Source organism: Schistocerca americana, chromosome X, assembly GCF_021461395.2.
Source record: "Schistocerca americana isolate TAMUIC-IGC-003095 chromosome X, iqSchAmer2.1, whole genome shotgun sequence".
Classification (NCBI taxonomy): domain Eukaryota; kingdom Metazoa; phylum Arthropoda; class Insecta; order Orthoptera; family Acrididae; genus Schistocerca; species Schistocerca americana.
This window is the reverse complement of record NC_060130.1, coordinates 283,417,193-283,434,378: the sequence shown is the minus strand read 5'-3', so window position 1 is coordinate 283,434,378 and position 17,186 is coordinate 283,417,193. Positions and strand designations below refer to the sequence as shown.

The 17,186-nt window shown below is 36.2% G+C and overlaps 1 protein-coding gene across 1 annotated transcript in view; it reads left to right on the top strand.

The window, feature by feature from the left end:
• Window positions 1–16,763, top strand: part of LOC124555964 (putative ammonium transporter 3) — a 237,041-nt gene extending 220,278 nt beyond the window's left edge. Inside the window, exons 9-10 of the mRNA XM_047130011.1 lie at window positions 9,885–10,035; window positions 16,726–16,763. Of these exons, the coding sequence (XP_046985967.1) occupies window positions 9,885–10,035; window positions 16,726–16,763 (189 nt within the window). The remainder of the gene's footprint in view (window positions 1–9,884; window positions 10,036–16,725) is intronic.
• The last annotated feature ends 423 nt before the right edge of the window (window positions 16,764–17,186 follow it).

Genomic DNA, 17,186 nt, shown 5'->3' with positions numbered 1-17,186 from the left:
GAGATTAAGAAGTTCTGGAAAGTTAACAGGGGGTTATTTGGGAGTAGTGGCAGTGGGTCACAGTTGGATGGAGGAGTGAACTGAGTCAGGCAGGGTTAAACGTTGGTCTTTGTTTGAGTTTGGTAGGTTTGTTGACAAAACAGTGTTTCCATTATAGGGACCAGGAGAAGGAAAGAAGATCTTTCAAAAGTCCTGCATGATTGAATTTCAGAATGGGGCAAAATGTGAGGCTTATGGAAAGGACTCAACCTTTTTAAGCCATTGTCTCATCCATCAGCCCCTTCCCTGTACCCATTCAAGCATTACACAACCCTCTGTTCCGCCAATGCACCCTCAGTCATTGTAATTCTCTTCTTTTCCACTTCCTCTCCCTCCTCCCACCCTCTGTCTGATCTCCTGACTGCACACAGCTGCTCTACCCTCTCTCCACCTCATCCCTGTACGCTCCCAAAAGCAGCACTTTACCGTCCCCCACCCCCATCCTGTTATCCCTCGCTCTCCCCACCCCAGCCTCCTCATTACCCCTACCACATGGTTGCCTCTCCCATCAGGCACTGCTGCTCACAGTCTGGCTTCAGGAGCTGGAGACTGTAGTCATGTGTGTGTGAATTGCATTTGCACGTGTGTGTGTGTGTGTGTGTGTGTGTGTGTGTGTGTGTGTGTGTGTTTTGTCTGTTTTTGACAAATGCTTTGTTGGCCAAAAGCTCACTTCCTGATCATCTTTTTGTTTTGCGTATCTGCGGCTCAGCATCTCCAATATATGGTGAGTAGCAATTATCTGTTTCATAATAATGTTCAAGCATAATTACATACCACTTATAGAGAAGATGTGCCATTGATAATGGCATGCAAGTGGGCATCGTTGTGTAGTAAACTTTGCTTTTCAACTCCATATAACAGTGGACAAAAAATATTAATACAGAACATGAGCCTTTTCAAAAGCGTCTTCTAAATTTGATACTGATAAACTGACATTTTAGAGAAACCCCAGTATATGATGCTATTGCTGTCCATATTGTGATCAACATATGATTGTAGACTTTTTTTGGGCCATGTGGAAGTTGGTGAAAATTTCATTGATTATTGTCTGGCCTCCTGTTTGAGCTGGTAGCATCAGGCTTGATTTCCAGTGATGGCTGTTTGCAGAAGTGACAAATGTTATTCACATATGGTAAGGACATCTCCAGCAGTGTCCATCTGTGTTACATCAAGCAGTTGTTGCAGCAAAAGACCAGGAATATATCTTTTTTCTGTCCAAATCTTTGAGAATGATAGCAATAACATTGCACTTTCTAACCTCCAATCCCCACATAAAACTCTCAGAGACAGTTGTCATTTTCATGTCATCATCTGTGACACCTTACTTGCACAAAGTTGTCTGTCTTTATGCTTACGAGTCACAATCCATATGTTGCTGAACCCTTTCCATCCTAATAACAATGTAACAATGCAATTCTTTTCAGTTACTCCCACTGTGCATATGTCTTCACTCCCTTTTTCATAATATGTAAAAAAATCGCAATGTTTATGGGGCTTCATGGCATTATGACTCAAGTTCACATACTAATTGCACCAGATAATCCTACTCTACCTTGAAATTTCCTGGCAGATTAAAACTGTGTGCAGCACTGACACTTGACCTCGGGGAAAAAGGTCCCGAGTTCGAGTCTCAGTCCAGCACACAGTTTTTATCCACCAGGCTGCAGCGTGAAAATCTCATTCTGGAAACATCCCCCAGGCTGTGGCTAGGCCATGTCTCCGCAATATCCTTTCTTTCAGGAGTGCTAGTTCTGCAAGGTCTGCAGGAGAGCTTCTGTTAAGTTTGGAAGGTGGGAGACAAGTCACTGCCAGAAGTAAAGCTGTGAGGACGGGGAGTGAGTCGTGCTTGTGTAGCTCAGTTGGTAGAGCACTTGTCCACAAAAGGCAAAGGTCCCAAGTTCGGGTCTCGGTCCGGCACACAGTTTTAATCTGCCAGGTAGTTTCATATCAGCGCACACTACACTGCAGAGTGAAAATCTCATTCTACTCCACCTTAATATTTTCCATCTACACAGTTTTTCTACAGCTGTCTCAAATTATCTCTACATGCACTTACAGATACACAGGCGCTGATTCCATGGGGTCTGAGGGAGCCTGAGCCCCCTCAAAAATTCGTCTATGGGGGCGGAGCCCCCCCCCCTCCCCACACAATAATTTAAGAAAATTATTAGTTGTACTATGCTTTGTAAAATCACAAAATTATGTTGGATTTTTTTAGTTTTCTCGGTTGCCAATAGTTACCTTTAAAAATACATTCAGCAGTGAGCTAAAAGAAACAATTATTATGGTAGTAAGCAGGTTAACTGAAAATAAGTGGTGTGAATCATGACAGTGCTATGGTGCTGCAGGCACACTTAGAATTTGTCCTGGTGCGGAAACCTTCAGCTAAAGTCTGGTGTCGGCAGGCCAGCACTGCGGCCACAGTGACATCAAAAGGACTGGAGCAGAAACATCTGGAACCCTCCTCCTTGCATCGCCTTGACGCTTAGAGACATTATGACGCTGCGGCTATATAACGCCCACCCTGCTTTGGCAGTCAATCTGTGTGGATAGTTTCGTTCAGTGCATGCTGCAGACGTGTTTAGTTTTCCAACTTTAGTGTCTAGTGGACTATTTTATTTGACTATATTTTATTTGATTACTTTAGTCTCTTAGTGTATTGTGAATTAAGTTTGCAATTGATAAATTTGTTACCAAAAAGGTGTGCTTGGAAATTGATGATACTGCAAGTCATCCTCCAAAAATTATTATGTCGTCAATTGATTTGTCATCTTCAAGTGAGAACCATTCACAGCTGAAACCTGGACAATCTAGTAAGGGAAGATCATTTCAGAAGTTTTGGTTGATCAACTATACATGGCTAGAATATGAAGCATACACCGAAAAAGTTTTTTGCAAAACCTACAAAGAGACAGATGCTAAAAATCTATTACAGTTTTCTTGAAAATAAGAAGGTGCATTTACTTCTGTAGGGTTTTGTAACTGGAAAAAGGCTTTGGAAAAATTCTGTCTTTATGAAAATACGTTTATGCATAAAGAAGGTGTTCTGAAACTAAATTCTATCACGAACCAAAGTGTGGCCTCCCAACTGAATGAACAGTTAGATAGTGATTTGAAGAAAGGCTATTTAGCTCTTGAGACAATGTTTACTACCCGTGCAATTTCTATGCCAACAAGGAGTAGCAATTAGAGGCCATGAAGATATAAACTAAAATTTTTTTTCAATTTATTGGAACTCCAAAAGAATGACATACCTGAGTTTAAAGATTGGTTAGGGCACTCAGGGTATAAGTGGATGTCCGACAATAGTCAAAACGAGATCATTGATCTACTAGGAAAGTCTGTGTTGAGAAATGTATTGGCTTCAATCAAGAAGACTGAACATTTTTCTATTATTATTGATGAAACAAGTGATTCTTCAATTCACAAACAAGTGTCATTTTGTATTCATACTGTTAATGATTCCTTAAACATCAACAAAGACTTTATTGGTTTACACAAGACCCCCAACACTGAATCACAAATTCTGTTTAGTACTTTAAAAAGACGTTTTGGCTTGTCTTGATTTGTCAATGGATAACTTAAGAGGACAGTGCTATGATGGTGCCTCAAATATGAGAGGTAAGTTCAAAGGACTAAAAAAGTTAGTTTTGGATATACAACCAAAAGCAAATTATGTGCTCTGCAATGCTCACAGTTTAAACTTGGCAGTTGTAGACAATCTCTGCCATCTTACGTCTATGAGGCTTATGGCTTTAGCCAAGGACATAATAAACACTGTAAGGGCTTTTCAGAAGCATTCACTGTGAGTGTGCCAATGACCAAGCTGGTCTACAACCCCTTTGCCTGGCTCAATAGACTATGCAAGCTTACAGTATCTTGAGAATACTGAAAAACTTTGAAGAACTTCTAGAGCTTTTTGAAACATTTTCTCCAGATGAAAAAACAGAGGCAGGTTACAAATGTATAGGCTACCTTGAGTCAATGTTACAATTCAAGACTTATTTCTTTTTACGTCTTTATTGCCGTGCAATGAACCCAGTAGAGGATTTCACTGAAAAAATTCAATGGCCTCATCTAAGTGTTGCTGATCTGGAAAAAATACATGAGGACTTGATTAGTAGATTGAATAGAAGGCATGATAGTTCTGAACACTTTTGGGAATTGCATTTAAAAGAAAAATCTTCACACATTGATGATCCTTCGCTTCCTCAGAAACAAAGTATATTTGGAAAAATCAACTGAGTTTTTTAAAAATGGCATAGACATTGAGAGACTGTGCTTATACTCAAATATGTTAGCCAATATCACTAATAAAAAACAACTCATCTTAAAAAACATGCGTGATGTAAGAAAGTACATTACACAAGAGCTTGCAGTTGGAGAAATGTTATGTGAAGTAGTGAAGTGCATTAAGCTTCTCCAAGTAGTTCCAATCATGACAGCAATAGCAGAATGGTCATTTAGCACCCTCAGTTGTCTGAAGTCATATCTCCGATCAATAATGGGACAGATGCAATTAAACAACTTGGCTGTTCTGCATGCCCACTGAGATGTTTTGGATGGATTGTGTATCTAACCAGTCATCAAAGACTTCATATTCAGTAATCCAGTCATACAGCTGACATTTCCACCTTTCACAAGACACTCTAGCCCTAATAATGTCATTTAGAGCAATATTAAAAGTCTTTATAAAATAGAGAATGAAATAAATACATAATGTTAAATTTTCAGTTTCAAAATATTATTACAGTTTAGTACTGTATTACTATAGTACTGTATTAGTTATTTTCAAATACTTAAATATTTTTAGGGTTATTAAAACCTGCTATTTACATACTTTTTGATTGAAAGTATTAGGCATACTGTATTAATTTTATTAACTGTATTAAAGCATTAACTTTGAGATATTGATTTTATTTAATGAACCCTGAGCCTTATTCAAAGTAAGCTTAAATTAGCTATTTCACTTATTAATCAAAGTGCTGTTACTGTGTGACAGAAATATTTTTATTTTTTTTTTTTTTTCTTTTAAGGATAGTTTATGATTTATTTAAATATAATTTCAGTCTTTTCACAGCTATATATTCACTGCTCTGTAATAGTCTATAAGCATGAGTATTACTGTAAATTAAATTAGCTTGCATGTTTATGTTTTGTTTCTTTTTTCAAAGCCAAAAGATGTGTCAGGCTTGTCGAGTTTCCTAGAGTGTCGAGTTATTGAGAGTCCAGTTTTTGGGGTTTTAATGTTGATCATATGACTCTAAAATGCTTAAAGAAAACTTTATAACTCACTACTTTTCATCTAAAATTTAGAAAATTTCCTGGGGAAAGACCCCCCCCTATATGCCCCACCCCCCAATATTTTTTAAAAGTTGGCGCCCTTGTACAGATACATGTTTTAACACATATTGCAGTTCATATATTACACCAGTCACAAGGTGCTTTAGCCACATCTCCTATTATTGGCTTTCTCTCATAGCATAACAAATGGACATTCAGTGCCCTTAAGTGGCACTGATGTAATTTATTTATTTATTTTGGTTGCTTATTTATTGGTATTGATTTTCAACCTGCACCTCTGAACTAAAGCATGTTTGTTACTATAGTTTTTAAGTAATTGTACATATAATAAACTCGAGAAGATGAGAATTCTATCCATCTTCTGGTAATATTTTCGTGTGTTAATTGTACATTAACTGAGTTAGTAATACAAGATAAATTGATACTAAGATATATGGTCTATGCTCTGTATTACATGTTTATGACACTGTGACAGTACTGTAACATTTACTATGTACAGTTATTATATCAAATTACTATCTTGATACAACAATGCCTCCTATATGGAAGGAGCATAAAAAGATATGTAGACATTTATATGTTGAGTACTCAGTATTAATTCCTACCTGGGTGACACAGACACAGTTGCTGATCCTTGGAGTAGTGTATGTTGTACTGTTGTACTGAACTCTGAGGTAGTCAGATGTGTCTGTGTACATTTGGCATATAGCCAGGTAGGCACTGATGTAATGAAACCTCTTCTTACGGATTCCATTAATTGTGTCCCTAGCAGCAGCCATGGATAAAGGAAGGTATATCAAAAAACATTCATGTTATCCCTAAAATGTCTGGTAGCACAAAATGCTTGTTGACAGTGCTATATCTGTGTCCTTTAAAGGAATATTGCCATTTCATAAAATTATACAACTGGTCTGAAGTTACCTTTGTTTTCTCTGTTGATGTAGTGTATCTGGCAGATGTAAAATGGCATAGTGCTGTCTGCTGTAATTATCAAAATTTAACAGTAACTTCACAGTACTTTACAGCAAGACACCCAGTTAATAGAAGGTACAGAATAATTGCCACATAATGAACAAATGCAGCAGAGAACATAAAACTATTTTCAAATAAAATTTATCAAACTCAAAATAAAATCGATATCTAGATGCTGTGTTCAGCAGATATTATGTTCAGAGAGCTACTAGAAACTGAATATTATAAAAAAATACACTACTCACACCATTGGCCCCAAAGCTCGGAGCTCAATAACTAAATAAATGTTCACTGTCACAATATGCCACTTGCAGCATGCATAGTGCATTCCTTTTTTAGTTTAACAAGAAAACATCAAGCCAGATTACCAGTGTAATTAGGAAGATAGGGGAATGGGAAATGGAGGTGGTGTATTTGTTGCAGTAAACAAGAAACACAAATCCACCAAGATAGAAATTGAAGCTGAATGTTAGACTGCTTGGGCAAGACTCAGTATCAGGGGTGGGTATAAAATGACAATAGGATCCCTCTATTACCCACCAGACTCATCTTCTGATGTACCCAAAAACTTTAAAGAAAGCCTCAGTTCACTTGTACATAAGTTCCCCAACCATACTGTAATCATCAGTGGAGACTTTAATCACTCAACAATTAGCTAGGAAAATTACAGTTTTGTTAGTATTAGGTGTGATAAGACAGCCTGTGAAACTTTGCTAATATATTTGGAACAGATATTTAGGAACACCACTCGTGATGAAAATATATTAGATCTAATGGCAACAAATAGATCTGACCTCCCTGAGGATGTCCACATCGAAACTGGTATCAGTGACCATGATGTGGTTGTGGCAACAATGATTACCAAAATACAAAACTAAACAAACAACTAAACCAAGCAGAAAGATATATATGTTCAGTAAACTAGATAAAAAATCAATAGTTTCAAACGTCAATGAGAAACCTGAAACTTTCAGCACAGGGCAGGAGCATTTAGTGGAACTCTGGCTCAAGTTTAAAAGAATAGTTGATCATGCACTGCATAGATATGTACCCAGTAGAAAAGATCATAATGGGAGATAATAGTATACAATAACTGTAAAGCAACTTCTAAAGAAACAGAGATTACTGCATAATAGGTGTAAAAGAAAGCTTAGGGAAATCAATAGAGAGAAGCTGAATTAAAAGCATTTGACTGTCAAGAGGCCACTGCATGATGCCTTCAATGACTACTGTAGCAGATTATTGTCAAATGATCTTTCACAGAACCCAAAGAAATTCTGGTCGTATGTAAACACTGTTAGTGGCACCAAAGTTAGTGTCCAGTCCCTAGTGAATGAGTCAGGAACTGAAATTGAGGGTTGCAAAGCAAAAACTGAAATGCTTACCTCCATATCCAAATGTTCCTTTACAAAGGAAAACCCAGGAGAATTGCCCCAATTTAATCCTTGTAACACTGAAAAGATGAGTGAAATAAGTCTTAGTATCAGTGGTGTTGAGAAACAGCTAACATTGTTAAAACTGGACAGAGTTCCAGACCCCAATGGAATCCCTGTCAGATTCTATACTGAATTTGAGGCTGAGTTATCCCCTCTTCTAACTATAATCAATCATAGATCCCTCAAACAAAAATCCATGTCCAGTTCTTGGAAAAAGGCATAGGTCATGACCATCTACAAAAAGGGTAGCAGAAGTTATCCACAACACTACCATCCAGTATCCTTGATATCAATTTGTTGTAGAATCTTAGAACATATTCTGAGCTCAAACATAATGAGATACCTTGAACAGAATGACCTCCTCAGTGCCAACCAGCATGGATTTTGAAAACATCAATCACGTGAAACACAACTCACACTTTTCTCACATGGCATACTGAAAGCTTTGTATCAGGGCAACCAGGTAGATACAGTATTTCTTCATTTCCAAAAAGCATTTGACTCAGTACCCCAACTATGCTTATTGTCAAAAGTACAATCATATGGGATTGAGGACTAATTGGTAGGAAGTTCACAGCATGTTCTCTTGAATGGAGAGTCATTGTCAGATTCAGAAGTAACTTCAGGTGTGCCCCTGGGAAGTGTGTTGGGATCCTTGCTGTTCATGTTGTATATTAATGACCTTGCAGACAATGTTAATAGTAAAATCTTGCTTTTTGCAGATGATGCAGTTATCTGTAATAAATTACTGCCTGAAAGGAGCTGCATAAGTATTCAGTCAGATCTTGGATAAGATTTTAACGTGGTTCAGAGATTGGCAACTTGATATAAAAGTTCATAAATGTAAAATTGCTCGCTAACCAAAAATGAAAAAATCGTTGTATCCTATGACAATAATATCAATGAATCACTGCTGTAATTGGCCAACTCGTACAAATACCTGAGTGTAGAATTTTGTAGGGATATGAAATGGAATGATTACATAGGTTCAGTCATGGGTAAAGCAGGTGGTAGACTTTGGTTTATTGGTAGAATACTGGGAAAAGTGCAGTCCCTCTGAAAGGAGACTGCTTATAAATCATTCATGCAACTGGTTCTAGAATATTGCTCAAGCGTGTGGGACCCATACCAGAAAGGACTGACATGGGATAGTGAACATATACAGAGAAGAGCAGCACAAAAGGTCACAGGTTTGTTTAATATATGGGAGAGTGTCATAGAGATACTGAAGGAGCTGAACTGGAAGACTCTTGAAGATAGATGTAAACTACCCCAAGAAAATCTGTTAACAAAGTTTCAAGACCAGCTTTAAATGATTAGTCTAGGTATATACTACAATAACCTATGTATTGGTCACATAGGTATTATGAGGATAAGGTTAGAATAATTACTGCATGCACAGAGGCATTCAAACAATCATTCTGCCCCAACTCCATATATGAATGCAACAGTAAAAAACCCTAATAACTGGTATAGTGGGATATATTCTCTGCAATGCACCTCATTATGGTTTTCAGAGTATAGATGTAGAACTGAATATCACAGAAAATACACCCTGGATGCCCTCAGTCCCTAACTTCAGAGGTCAGTAACTAAATAAATAAGTGCTCTCACAATATTCACCTTGCAGCACTCCTTCTTTAGTTTGATGATATAATATGAAGCCAGATTACCTGTCCAGTTAGGAGATACGGACAACAGAATATCACAGAAAATGTGCACAGGAATCCCTTTGAAGACAGCTGCCAAGGGCTTGCCTCAGATATGTTTTGCGATATTTAGTTGCCAGTATATCCTAATCAGACAGTAAGTCTGACATTAATTGTTGAAACAGTACTGTGGCTGCTGCAAGTGACATGTTGTGACAGTAGATATTTATTTAGTGATGGATTTCTTAAGTTGGAGGCCAAGGTTGCAAAGTGCAGGCTGTGGTCAAAAATAATCTGCATGTAGACTCTAAGCTTTTTCATTGTCACCCCTGCTGCCAAGCAGTGGAAATAAATCCAATAGCAAAAGTAACTTCAAGCCAGTAGTGATACAACAGTAGTTTACTTCCACAAATGTTTATATCCTTTTCATTTCCCTCTTTGAAACAAATTCAGTTTTCTGGAGATAGAGTCTCTTCTGTAACAGTTAATTAACAAAATGATTGGACTTCGAATGGACCCTTCTAGTGAACTGGCTGGAGCTGACATAACAGAACACGGAGTATATCACACTAGTAATGGAATCACATTTGGTGGAAAAGAAATAAATAAAAGATACAACAGCAAGATAACAGCAGGTAAGTAGTACTTCAACTTTCTATTTGCTTGCCCTGCTGGCAGCTACTTGAACTGTAGGCTAAAATATGCATTAATATGCACACCACAACTGAATAAAATGAAGTTTTGGTATAAACCAGTAATGAATAAACTATTAAATAAAATATGATTAAAACTGTTATTTTGATACTCTTGCTCTTAACAGAACTGGTCTAGTGATTAAAAGCATTTCTGCATTCTGTTACAGGTTTATTACTTCAAATACGTAGACTGTGTTTATTGAATAAACTAACATGCATAATATCAGTGTTATAATAGGCCAAACTACAGACAATGATGAATTACTGTTTCTGAAACAAAAAAATAACAATTTCTTCTTTTACATATACTTCATGATGGCAAGTTTCATGGTACACAAAACATGAAACATTTGAGAGAGTATAAAAACTTACTATTATTTTAAATTATTATATCTAGATGATAGATAAGTGGCATGCATTCATAGATGCTATATGTCTGACCATTACTATCCCTCGGTTCTTCATTTTTATTTTCCTTATTCTTGCCCCAACCAAAAGTATCAAATGATCCAATGTAGGAGACAGTATACTGAAATATACTGTATACTGAAATATGTTTATAACTGTTTAGATTTCTTTGACAGTTCATAATACAATATTTTACTTTCTCTATGTGACTCTTGCTCAAATGCATTCTTAATGCACGTTTTTCAACCTTTATAATTGCAACTAATATTCAGAACTTATTTCCAACTAGCAGTACAAAACATAACATCAAATCCAGCTGACAACTGTACTTAATCATGGCTCCTTCTTCTTTCTCCCATTCTCCTTACTGTTGATGTTGTAACATTTTCAACACTTTGTACTGCACTTCAGGAACTTGCTAATGAATAGATACAGAGGAGATGACATTTCTAAACAAGTGACTGGGCCCTATGTTACGCTGTATTATTTGTATTTCATTTCTGTCATTCTGCAAAAATATAATGCACATGCTGGAACCTCTGAGTCATTGGGTATCTCATCTGCTGCAGATTACAGGTTGTCGAAGCAAAAATTGGAAGATGGTGACAATATCAGTAAACTGTCTACAATTGAGGGAACCGAAGGCAAAGATATCTGGCAGCAGTTAAATAGCACGTCAGGAAAATGGCCTCCATTTCCTCCAAAACATGCATGGCTAGACTAATGTAAGTACCATATCAACATATGTGCTAAGGCTTTCACTGTACACACCAATGATACATAAAGAGTTTACTGTCCTGATGAACTGTAGTCCATTAGACTTACACTTCATCCCTGGTGCTTTATTTTGAATTGTGCTGGGAACTGGAAACTCCCCTCCAGTCTTCCACTTGTGTGTGTGTGTGTGTGTGTGTGTGTGTGTGTGTGTGCACTTAAAAATTAAGTGATGTGGTAGTTTACATAAGTGTGCTTCATTATCCCAGACTCCTCAGCAGATCTTAGTCCATATCAGCTTCAATGCGCAAATAACAATGAGTTCACACATATCTTTGTTGGACCCGTATATACTTGACTGAAACTGTACAGAACCCTGTGAATAAATGCTCTGTCTAATGCATCCTGTTCACAGGTGAGTAGCTGTTTTGTTTTTGTTGTTGGCTTGAATATAGTTCTCACTCTATATTTATCTGAGAATAAATATTACTCTCATAAACAAACAGACCATCTAATTTAAAGAAACTTCAGTACCATACCACAATACTATCCACAACAGCATCAAGAAGCAACTAGGAAAAAATCCAGTAGAGAAGAGAATAGTACAAAATACATGGATTCCAGGGTTACATAAATTTAAAAACAATTTACAGCAAGACACAACAAGTCAAGAAAGGTGAAGCTCCTAACAGCCATTAATATATGTGAACATGGAAAAGGTAAAAAAGGAAGAGATACACCAAACAGTGCCAAATAACAACTCTCAGGGGGGGACATCAGACCTCTGAAAATGTGTGGCATAATTCTAAGTGAAATGTTAGTGGTGTTGTTAAGTCTTTTTAGACCATAGACTATGAACCACATAAGATCTTTTTTAATCAAGCACATGGATGAAATAAAAATCAGCTGTTTAATTATGGAAAGTGTGGGTATATTTTCTAGAAGTTGTTATTTTGAAGCAACATCTACTATGATGATAATTTTAAAATCATTTTATCATGTTATAGACTAAGACATTTCACTAACCTCTACGTTAATATCCAAAACCAACATTAGATTCATGTTGCAAATATTTCAGAATTGTAACAAACATGCAATTAATGGATGCATGGTAACTTAAAAAACCTATGACTTTGATTGGTACCATAAAATGTAAAACTGTTTTCACATCAAAGCAGCTGTTTTGAAGCAAGTTGACTTATTCCTGATGTAGAAACACACAAAGAAATTTGCATTTAATTTATAAAAGATTGGTTACTTATACAGGGTGAGTCAGTAACTATTGCCACCAAGAATAACTCCATAAGTATGATAAGAGCTGAAAATTTTGTGGGACAAAAGTTGTGCGGGACAATGGGGGCCATAATATGACACTGGTTTTTTGTTGTTGGGTGGGGTCACGTCAGAGATATGAAGGTCAACTTTGTTTTTTTAAATGGGATGCCATAGTTTGGTACTTATTTTCTGATAGCAACTGTCGACACAAATCCAATGATGTGTAACAGTAAGGTCTTTGAAGGTCAATGAAGGTCACAAAGGTGGTATGAATGTCCACTTACAGAAGGTGTTCAAGATGATGACCATTGGCATCACTGCAGTGCCACAATCATCTTATCACGGATTGAGTGGTATTCCTTATCACATTGGCGCTCACTGAAGCACATGCTCTGACAATTCTCTCTCATATACCATGCAAATAGTAAATATTCACTGAATACAGCATATCCATCTACTGTGCCATTGACATGTAAACCCCATTCAACGGTTTTGCAATACAACACTAATAGGAATGGTAAGGCTAGTATTGTCGAATCAAGTGACTGTGAATGATGTATTCCTTTGCAGAACAAGTCGGTATGCTTATTTATGGAGAACGCCAATGAAATTCAGGGAGAGCTAAATATTTATATGCTGAAAGACATCCTCAACGTACTCACCCTACATGTACATTTAAATATGGGTATGATAATTTGAGAACAACTAGATCTTTAACGCATCAGAGGCATATCTGGCAAGGAAAGTTACTAACGAGGAAATGGTGGTTGGTACTCTTGCCACTGTGGTTTGAGCTCCTTGTGTTAGTTCACGTCAAATTGCAAGTGAATCTGGCATGAGCCAGAGTAGTGTGGAACGTATTCTGCATCACCTTCCCATATCAGTCTCCACCAAGAATTAACTGGTATGGATTGTATGCACCACATTGAGCTCTGCCGATGGGCTCAACTTTAGATTTAGAGGGATGGCACATTTATTAATATGATTTTATTTACTGACGAGGCTACATTCACAAACCATGGAAATGTAAATTTTCATAAGATGTATTATTGTGCAACTGAAAATCCATGTTGGCTGCGGCAAGTTGCACACCAAAAATCATGGTCGGTGATTCTGGAGGACAGAATTATAGACCCCTATTTCATCGAAGGAAATCTTAATGGAAGGAAGTACATCACATTCCTGCAAGAAACATTAGGTCTGTTATTCGAAGAAATACCTTTAAGAACATGGAACAGAATGTGGTATCAACGGGATGGGTGTCCAGCACATTTTTTGCTGATGGCTTGAAATGAGTTGCAGAGACAACTCCCAAATCATTTAATTGGGCATGGACAAGATGTGTTGTGGCCTGCTTGTTTGCCAGACTTGATGCCTCTGGATTTTCTCTTGTGGGGTTTCATAAAAGATATTGTTTATAAAGACATTCCAACTACACCTGAAGAGAGAACTGTCAGAGCATGTGCTTTGATAAGTGCCACTCAATCCATGATAAGATGATTGCAGAAAATAAGTACCAAACTATAGCATCCCATTCAAAAAACAAAGTTGACCTTCATGTCTTTGACGTGACTCCACCTAGCAACAAAAAACCAACGTCATATTTGGACCCCATTGCCCCACACAACTTTTGTCCCACAAACTTTTTAGCTACTATCATACTTTCGGAGGTATTCTAGGTGGCAATAGTTGGTGACTCACTCTGTATATAAGTCATAATGAACATTATGTTTCAGGGTGGTCATCAAATGATGATACTTAAATATTTTGGTTTGGTAGAGTAACTGAATGAAGTAAAAATACTGTACAACAAAAGTATTAATAATGACTGTAACATAATATTTATAAAGAATTGTTAGGATCAACACTAAGGAGAAAGGAATGAAGCAGAAACTTTGACTGAGATGATGAATTACATCTTCAATATTCAGCACTTCAAATCAGATTTCCCATTGCAACACATTTCATTACTCCTATTCTTAAATATGAAAATAGCATGCACAAAGTTCATTTGCAAATTAAAGAAAAACTGATATGGATTGTTGTCAAAATAGAAACAGTTTAAAGATATATGCAGAAAAGCAGAAAAATATTGTGTTGTATAGATAAGTTCCAGTGAATGATATAAAGTGCTTCTGTTGGAAAACTGAAACACACAGTGGCATTAAACATAAATTAAGATTGACATAAAACCTAATCTTCATTTGAAATACAGTCGTTTACTTAACATATTCATACTGGACAGGATGATGTTTCCTGCCTCTCTCTTGACATCAACTGACCCAACCAGGAATCTATAGTTTAACATGGAATTCAAATCATGGAACAAATTGATTTTTCTCACATACAGAAAGTTTTCAGATAGGTAGGTCATGTTAAGCATCATAGAAGACCTGGGTCAGACTTAGGATCAAACCTATTGCATTATAATTTGTTTCAAATCAAGTTCTCACTTTTACTTTTTAAAACACTTTATTTAAAATATACACATGTTGACTTTATTAAAATAGGCGCACGAAGACTGACTAATGCGCCTCAACACACACACATATATACACAAACATCTGTCACCACAATCGATATTTCTCGAACATACTCGATATCCGATATAAATGTATTACAATTCCAACACGCCTCCTTACATTTATATCGCGATGTTTAACATATTCCTAATTTTAATGAATTTTTCTTTACATAACGACTTTGTGAATATATCTGCAACATTTTCATTCGAATCTACTTTAACAATATCAATGAGTCCCTGTAAATAATACTCATGCACAAAATGGTAATGTACTTCTATATATTTTGAATTCTTTGTGAAATTACCAAACTTCGCTATATTTAATGCTCCTGAATTATCTTCATATATGACAATAGGTTTTTCAAATTTAACATTAAAAATGTCTAAAATATCATGTACAAGTTTCACCTCGCTAACAGCTTCAGACAATGCTACATATTCTGCAAAAGTTGAAGCCTTTGTGACACTCGCTTGTTTTCTTGACTTCCAAAATACAACATTACTAAATAATCTAATTACATAACCAGAAGTTGACTTTCTATCCACACTATCACCTGCCCAATCTGAATCCACAAAACAATCTAATATCTCAGCACCTTCATTCCTACAATAGTTTAATTTCAAATCTTTAGTTAAATATAAATATTTCAAAATTCTCAAAGCATATTTAAAATGAGTACTACTGTAACAACTTTGGAATCTGCTCAAGTAATTCACACTATAGCTAATATCTGGTCTAGTACCCGAACTTATGTACAAGAGTGCACCTATCAAGTTTCTATATCTAACGTCATTACAATCTTCATACGCTGGTTCTAACTTTAAATTTACTTCCATTGGAGTTTTGTACAAGATCGAATCTTCAATTTTATATTTCGCAGCTAACGAATCAATGTATTTTTCTTGACTCAAACTCATAACTCTTGTTTCATAATCATAATTAATATCGATGCCAAGATATCTTTTTACCTCACCTAAATCTTTCATATTAAATCGCTTTGACAATAAGTTCTTAATCTTAACAATTTTTTCTTTTCTCACACAGCAAATGAGCAAATCGTCGACAAAAATAATCAAATAAATCAAGACATCTCCATCTCTCAATACATAAAGACAATAATCATATTTACTCCTTTTAAAACCTAAACTTCTTAAAAACTCGTCAAGACAATTGTACCAAGCTCGTGAGCTTTCTCGCAAACCATACAATGCTTTATACAATTTACAGACTCTACCCGTACCATCATCATATCCTCTTGGCTGCTTTACATAAACTTCAGATAAAACTTTACAATTTAGAAACGCAGTCTCTACGTCCATTTGTTCTATAACCAAACCTTCTTGACAACAGTATGACAACAAAATCTTTAATGTTTGCATATTGGTTACTGGAGAATAAATATCCTCAACGATTTCTTTTTGTTGAAACCCCCTGACAACTAATCTTGCTTTGTAAACACCCTCTGATTTCTTTGTGAAAACCCACTTTACATCAATGGCTTCTTTATCAACTGGTTTATCTACTAATTCCCATGTTTTGTTTTTGTTCAAACAATCAATTTCCTTATTCATCGCTTTTTCCCAATAATTTGATTCGGCACTGTTAATCGCCTCCTCAAAGCTTTCCGGACTATTTGCACTGCAAAAGTTTACATAAATAAAATTGCTGTAAACATAATCATTTAATATTTTTGGTTTTCTTTCTCTAGATGATCTCCTCAACTCAAGTACTTTCTCTGATTCATGATTATCAGAAAGCTTTTCATTTTTCTCAATTTCCTTCTGTTTTTCTATTAGTTCAGTTTCATTTTCTATACTTTCGTGTTCAGAATCACTAGAATATTCACTTACTGAATCATAATCTTTAAACCCAATACATTTAACACCACTTTCAACAATGTCCACATGTCTAGCAACAACTATCTTATTATTTATTAGCACTCTGTAGCCTACTTCACAATAACCCATTAAAACCCCCAAATCGGCTTTCCTATCCCATTTCGACTTTCTCAGTTGCTCAGGTACTCTTACAAAAACTCTACTCCCATACAACTTCAAATGATTAACATTAGGTTTTTTTCCCAGTAATATCTCATAAGGAGTTTTCTTTTCAATGGTGTTAGCTAAAGTTCTGTTTTTGAGGTATGCTGCTGCACAAACCACTTCAGGC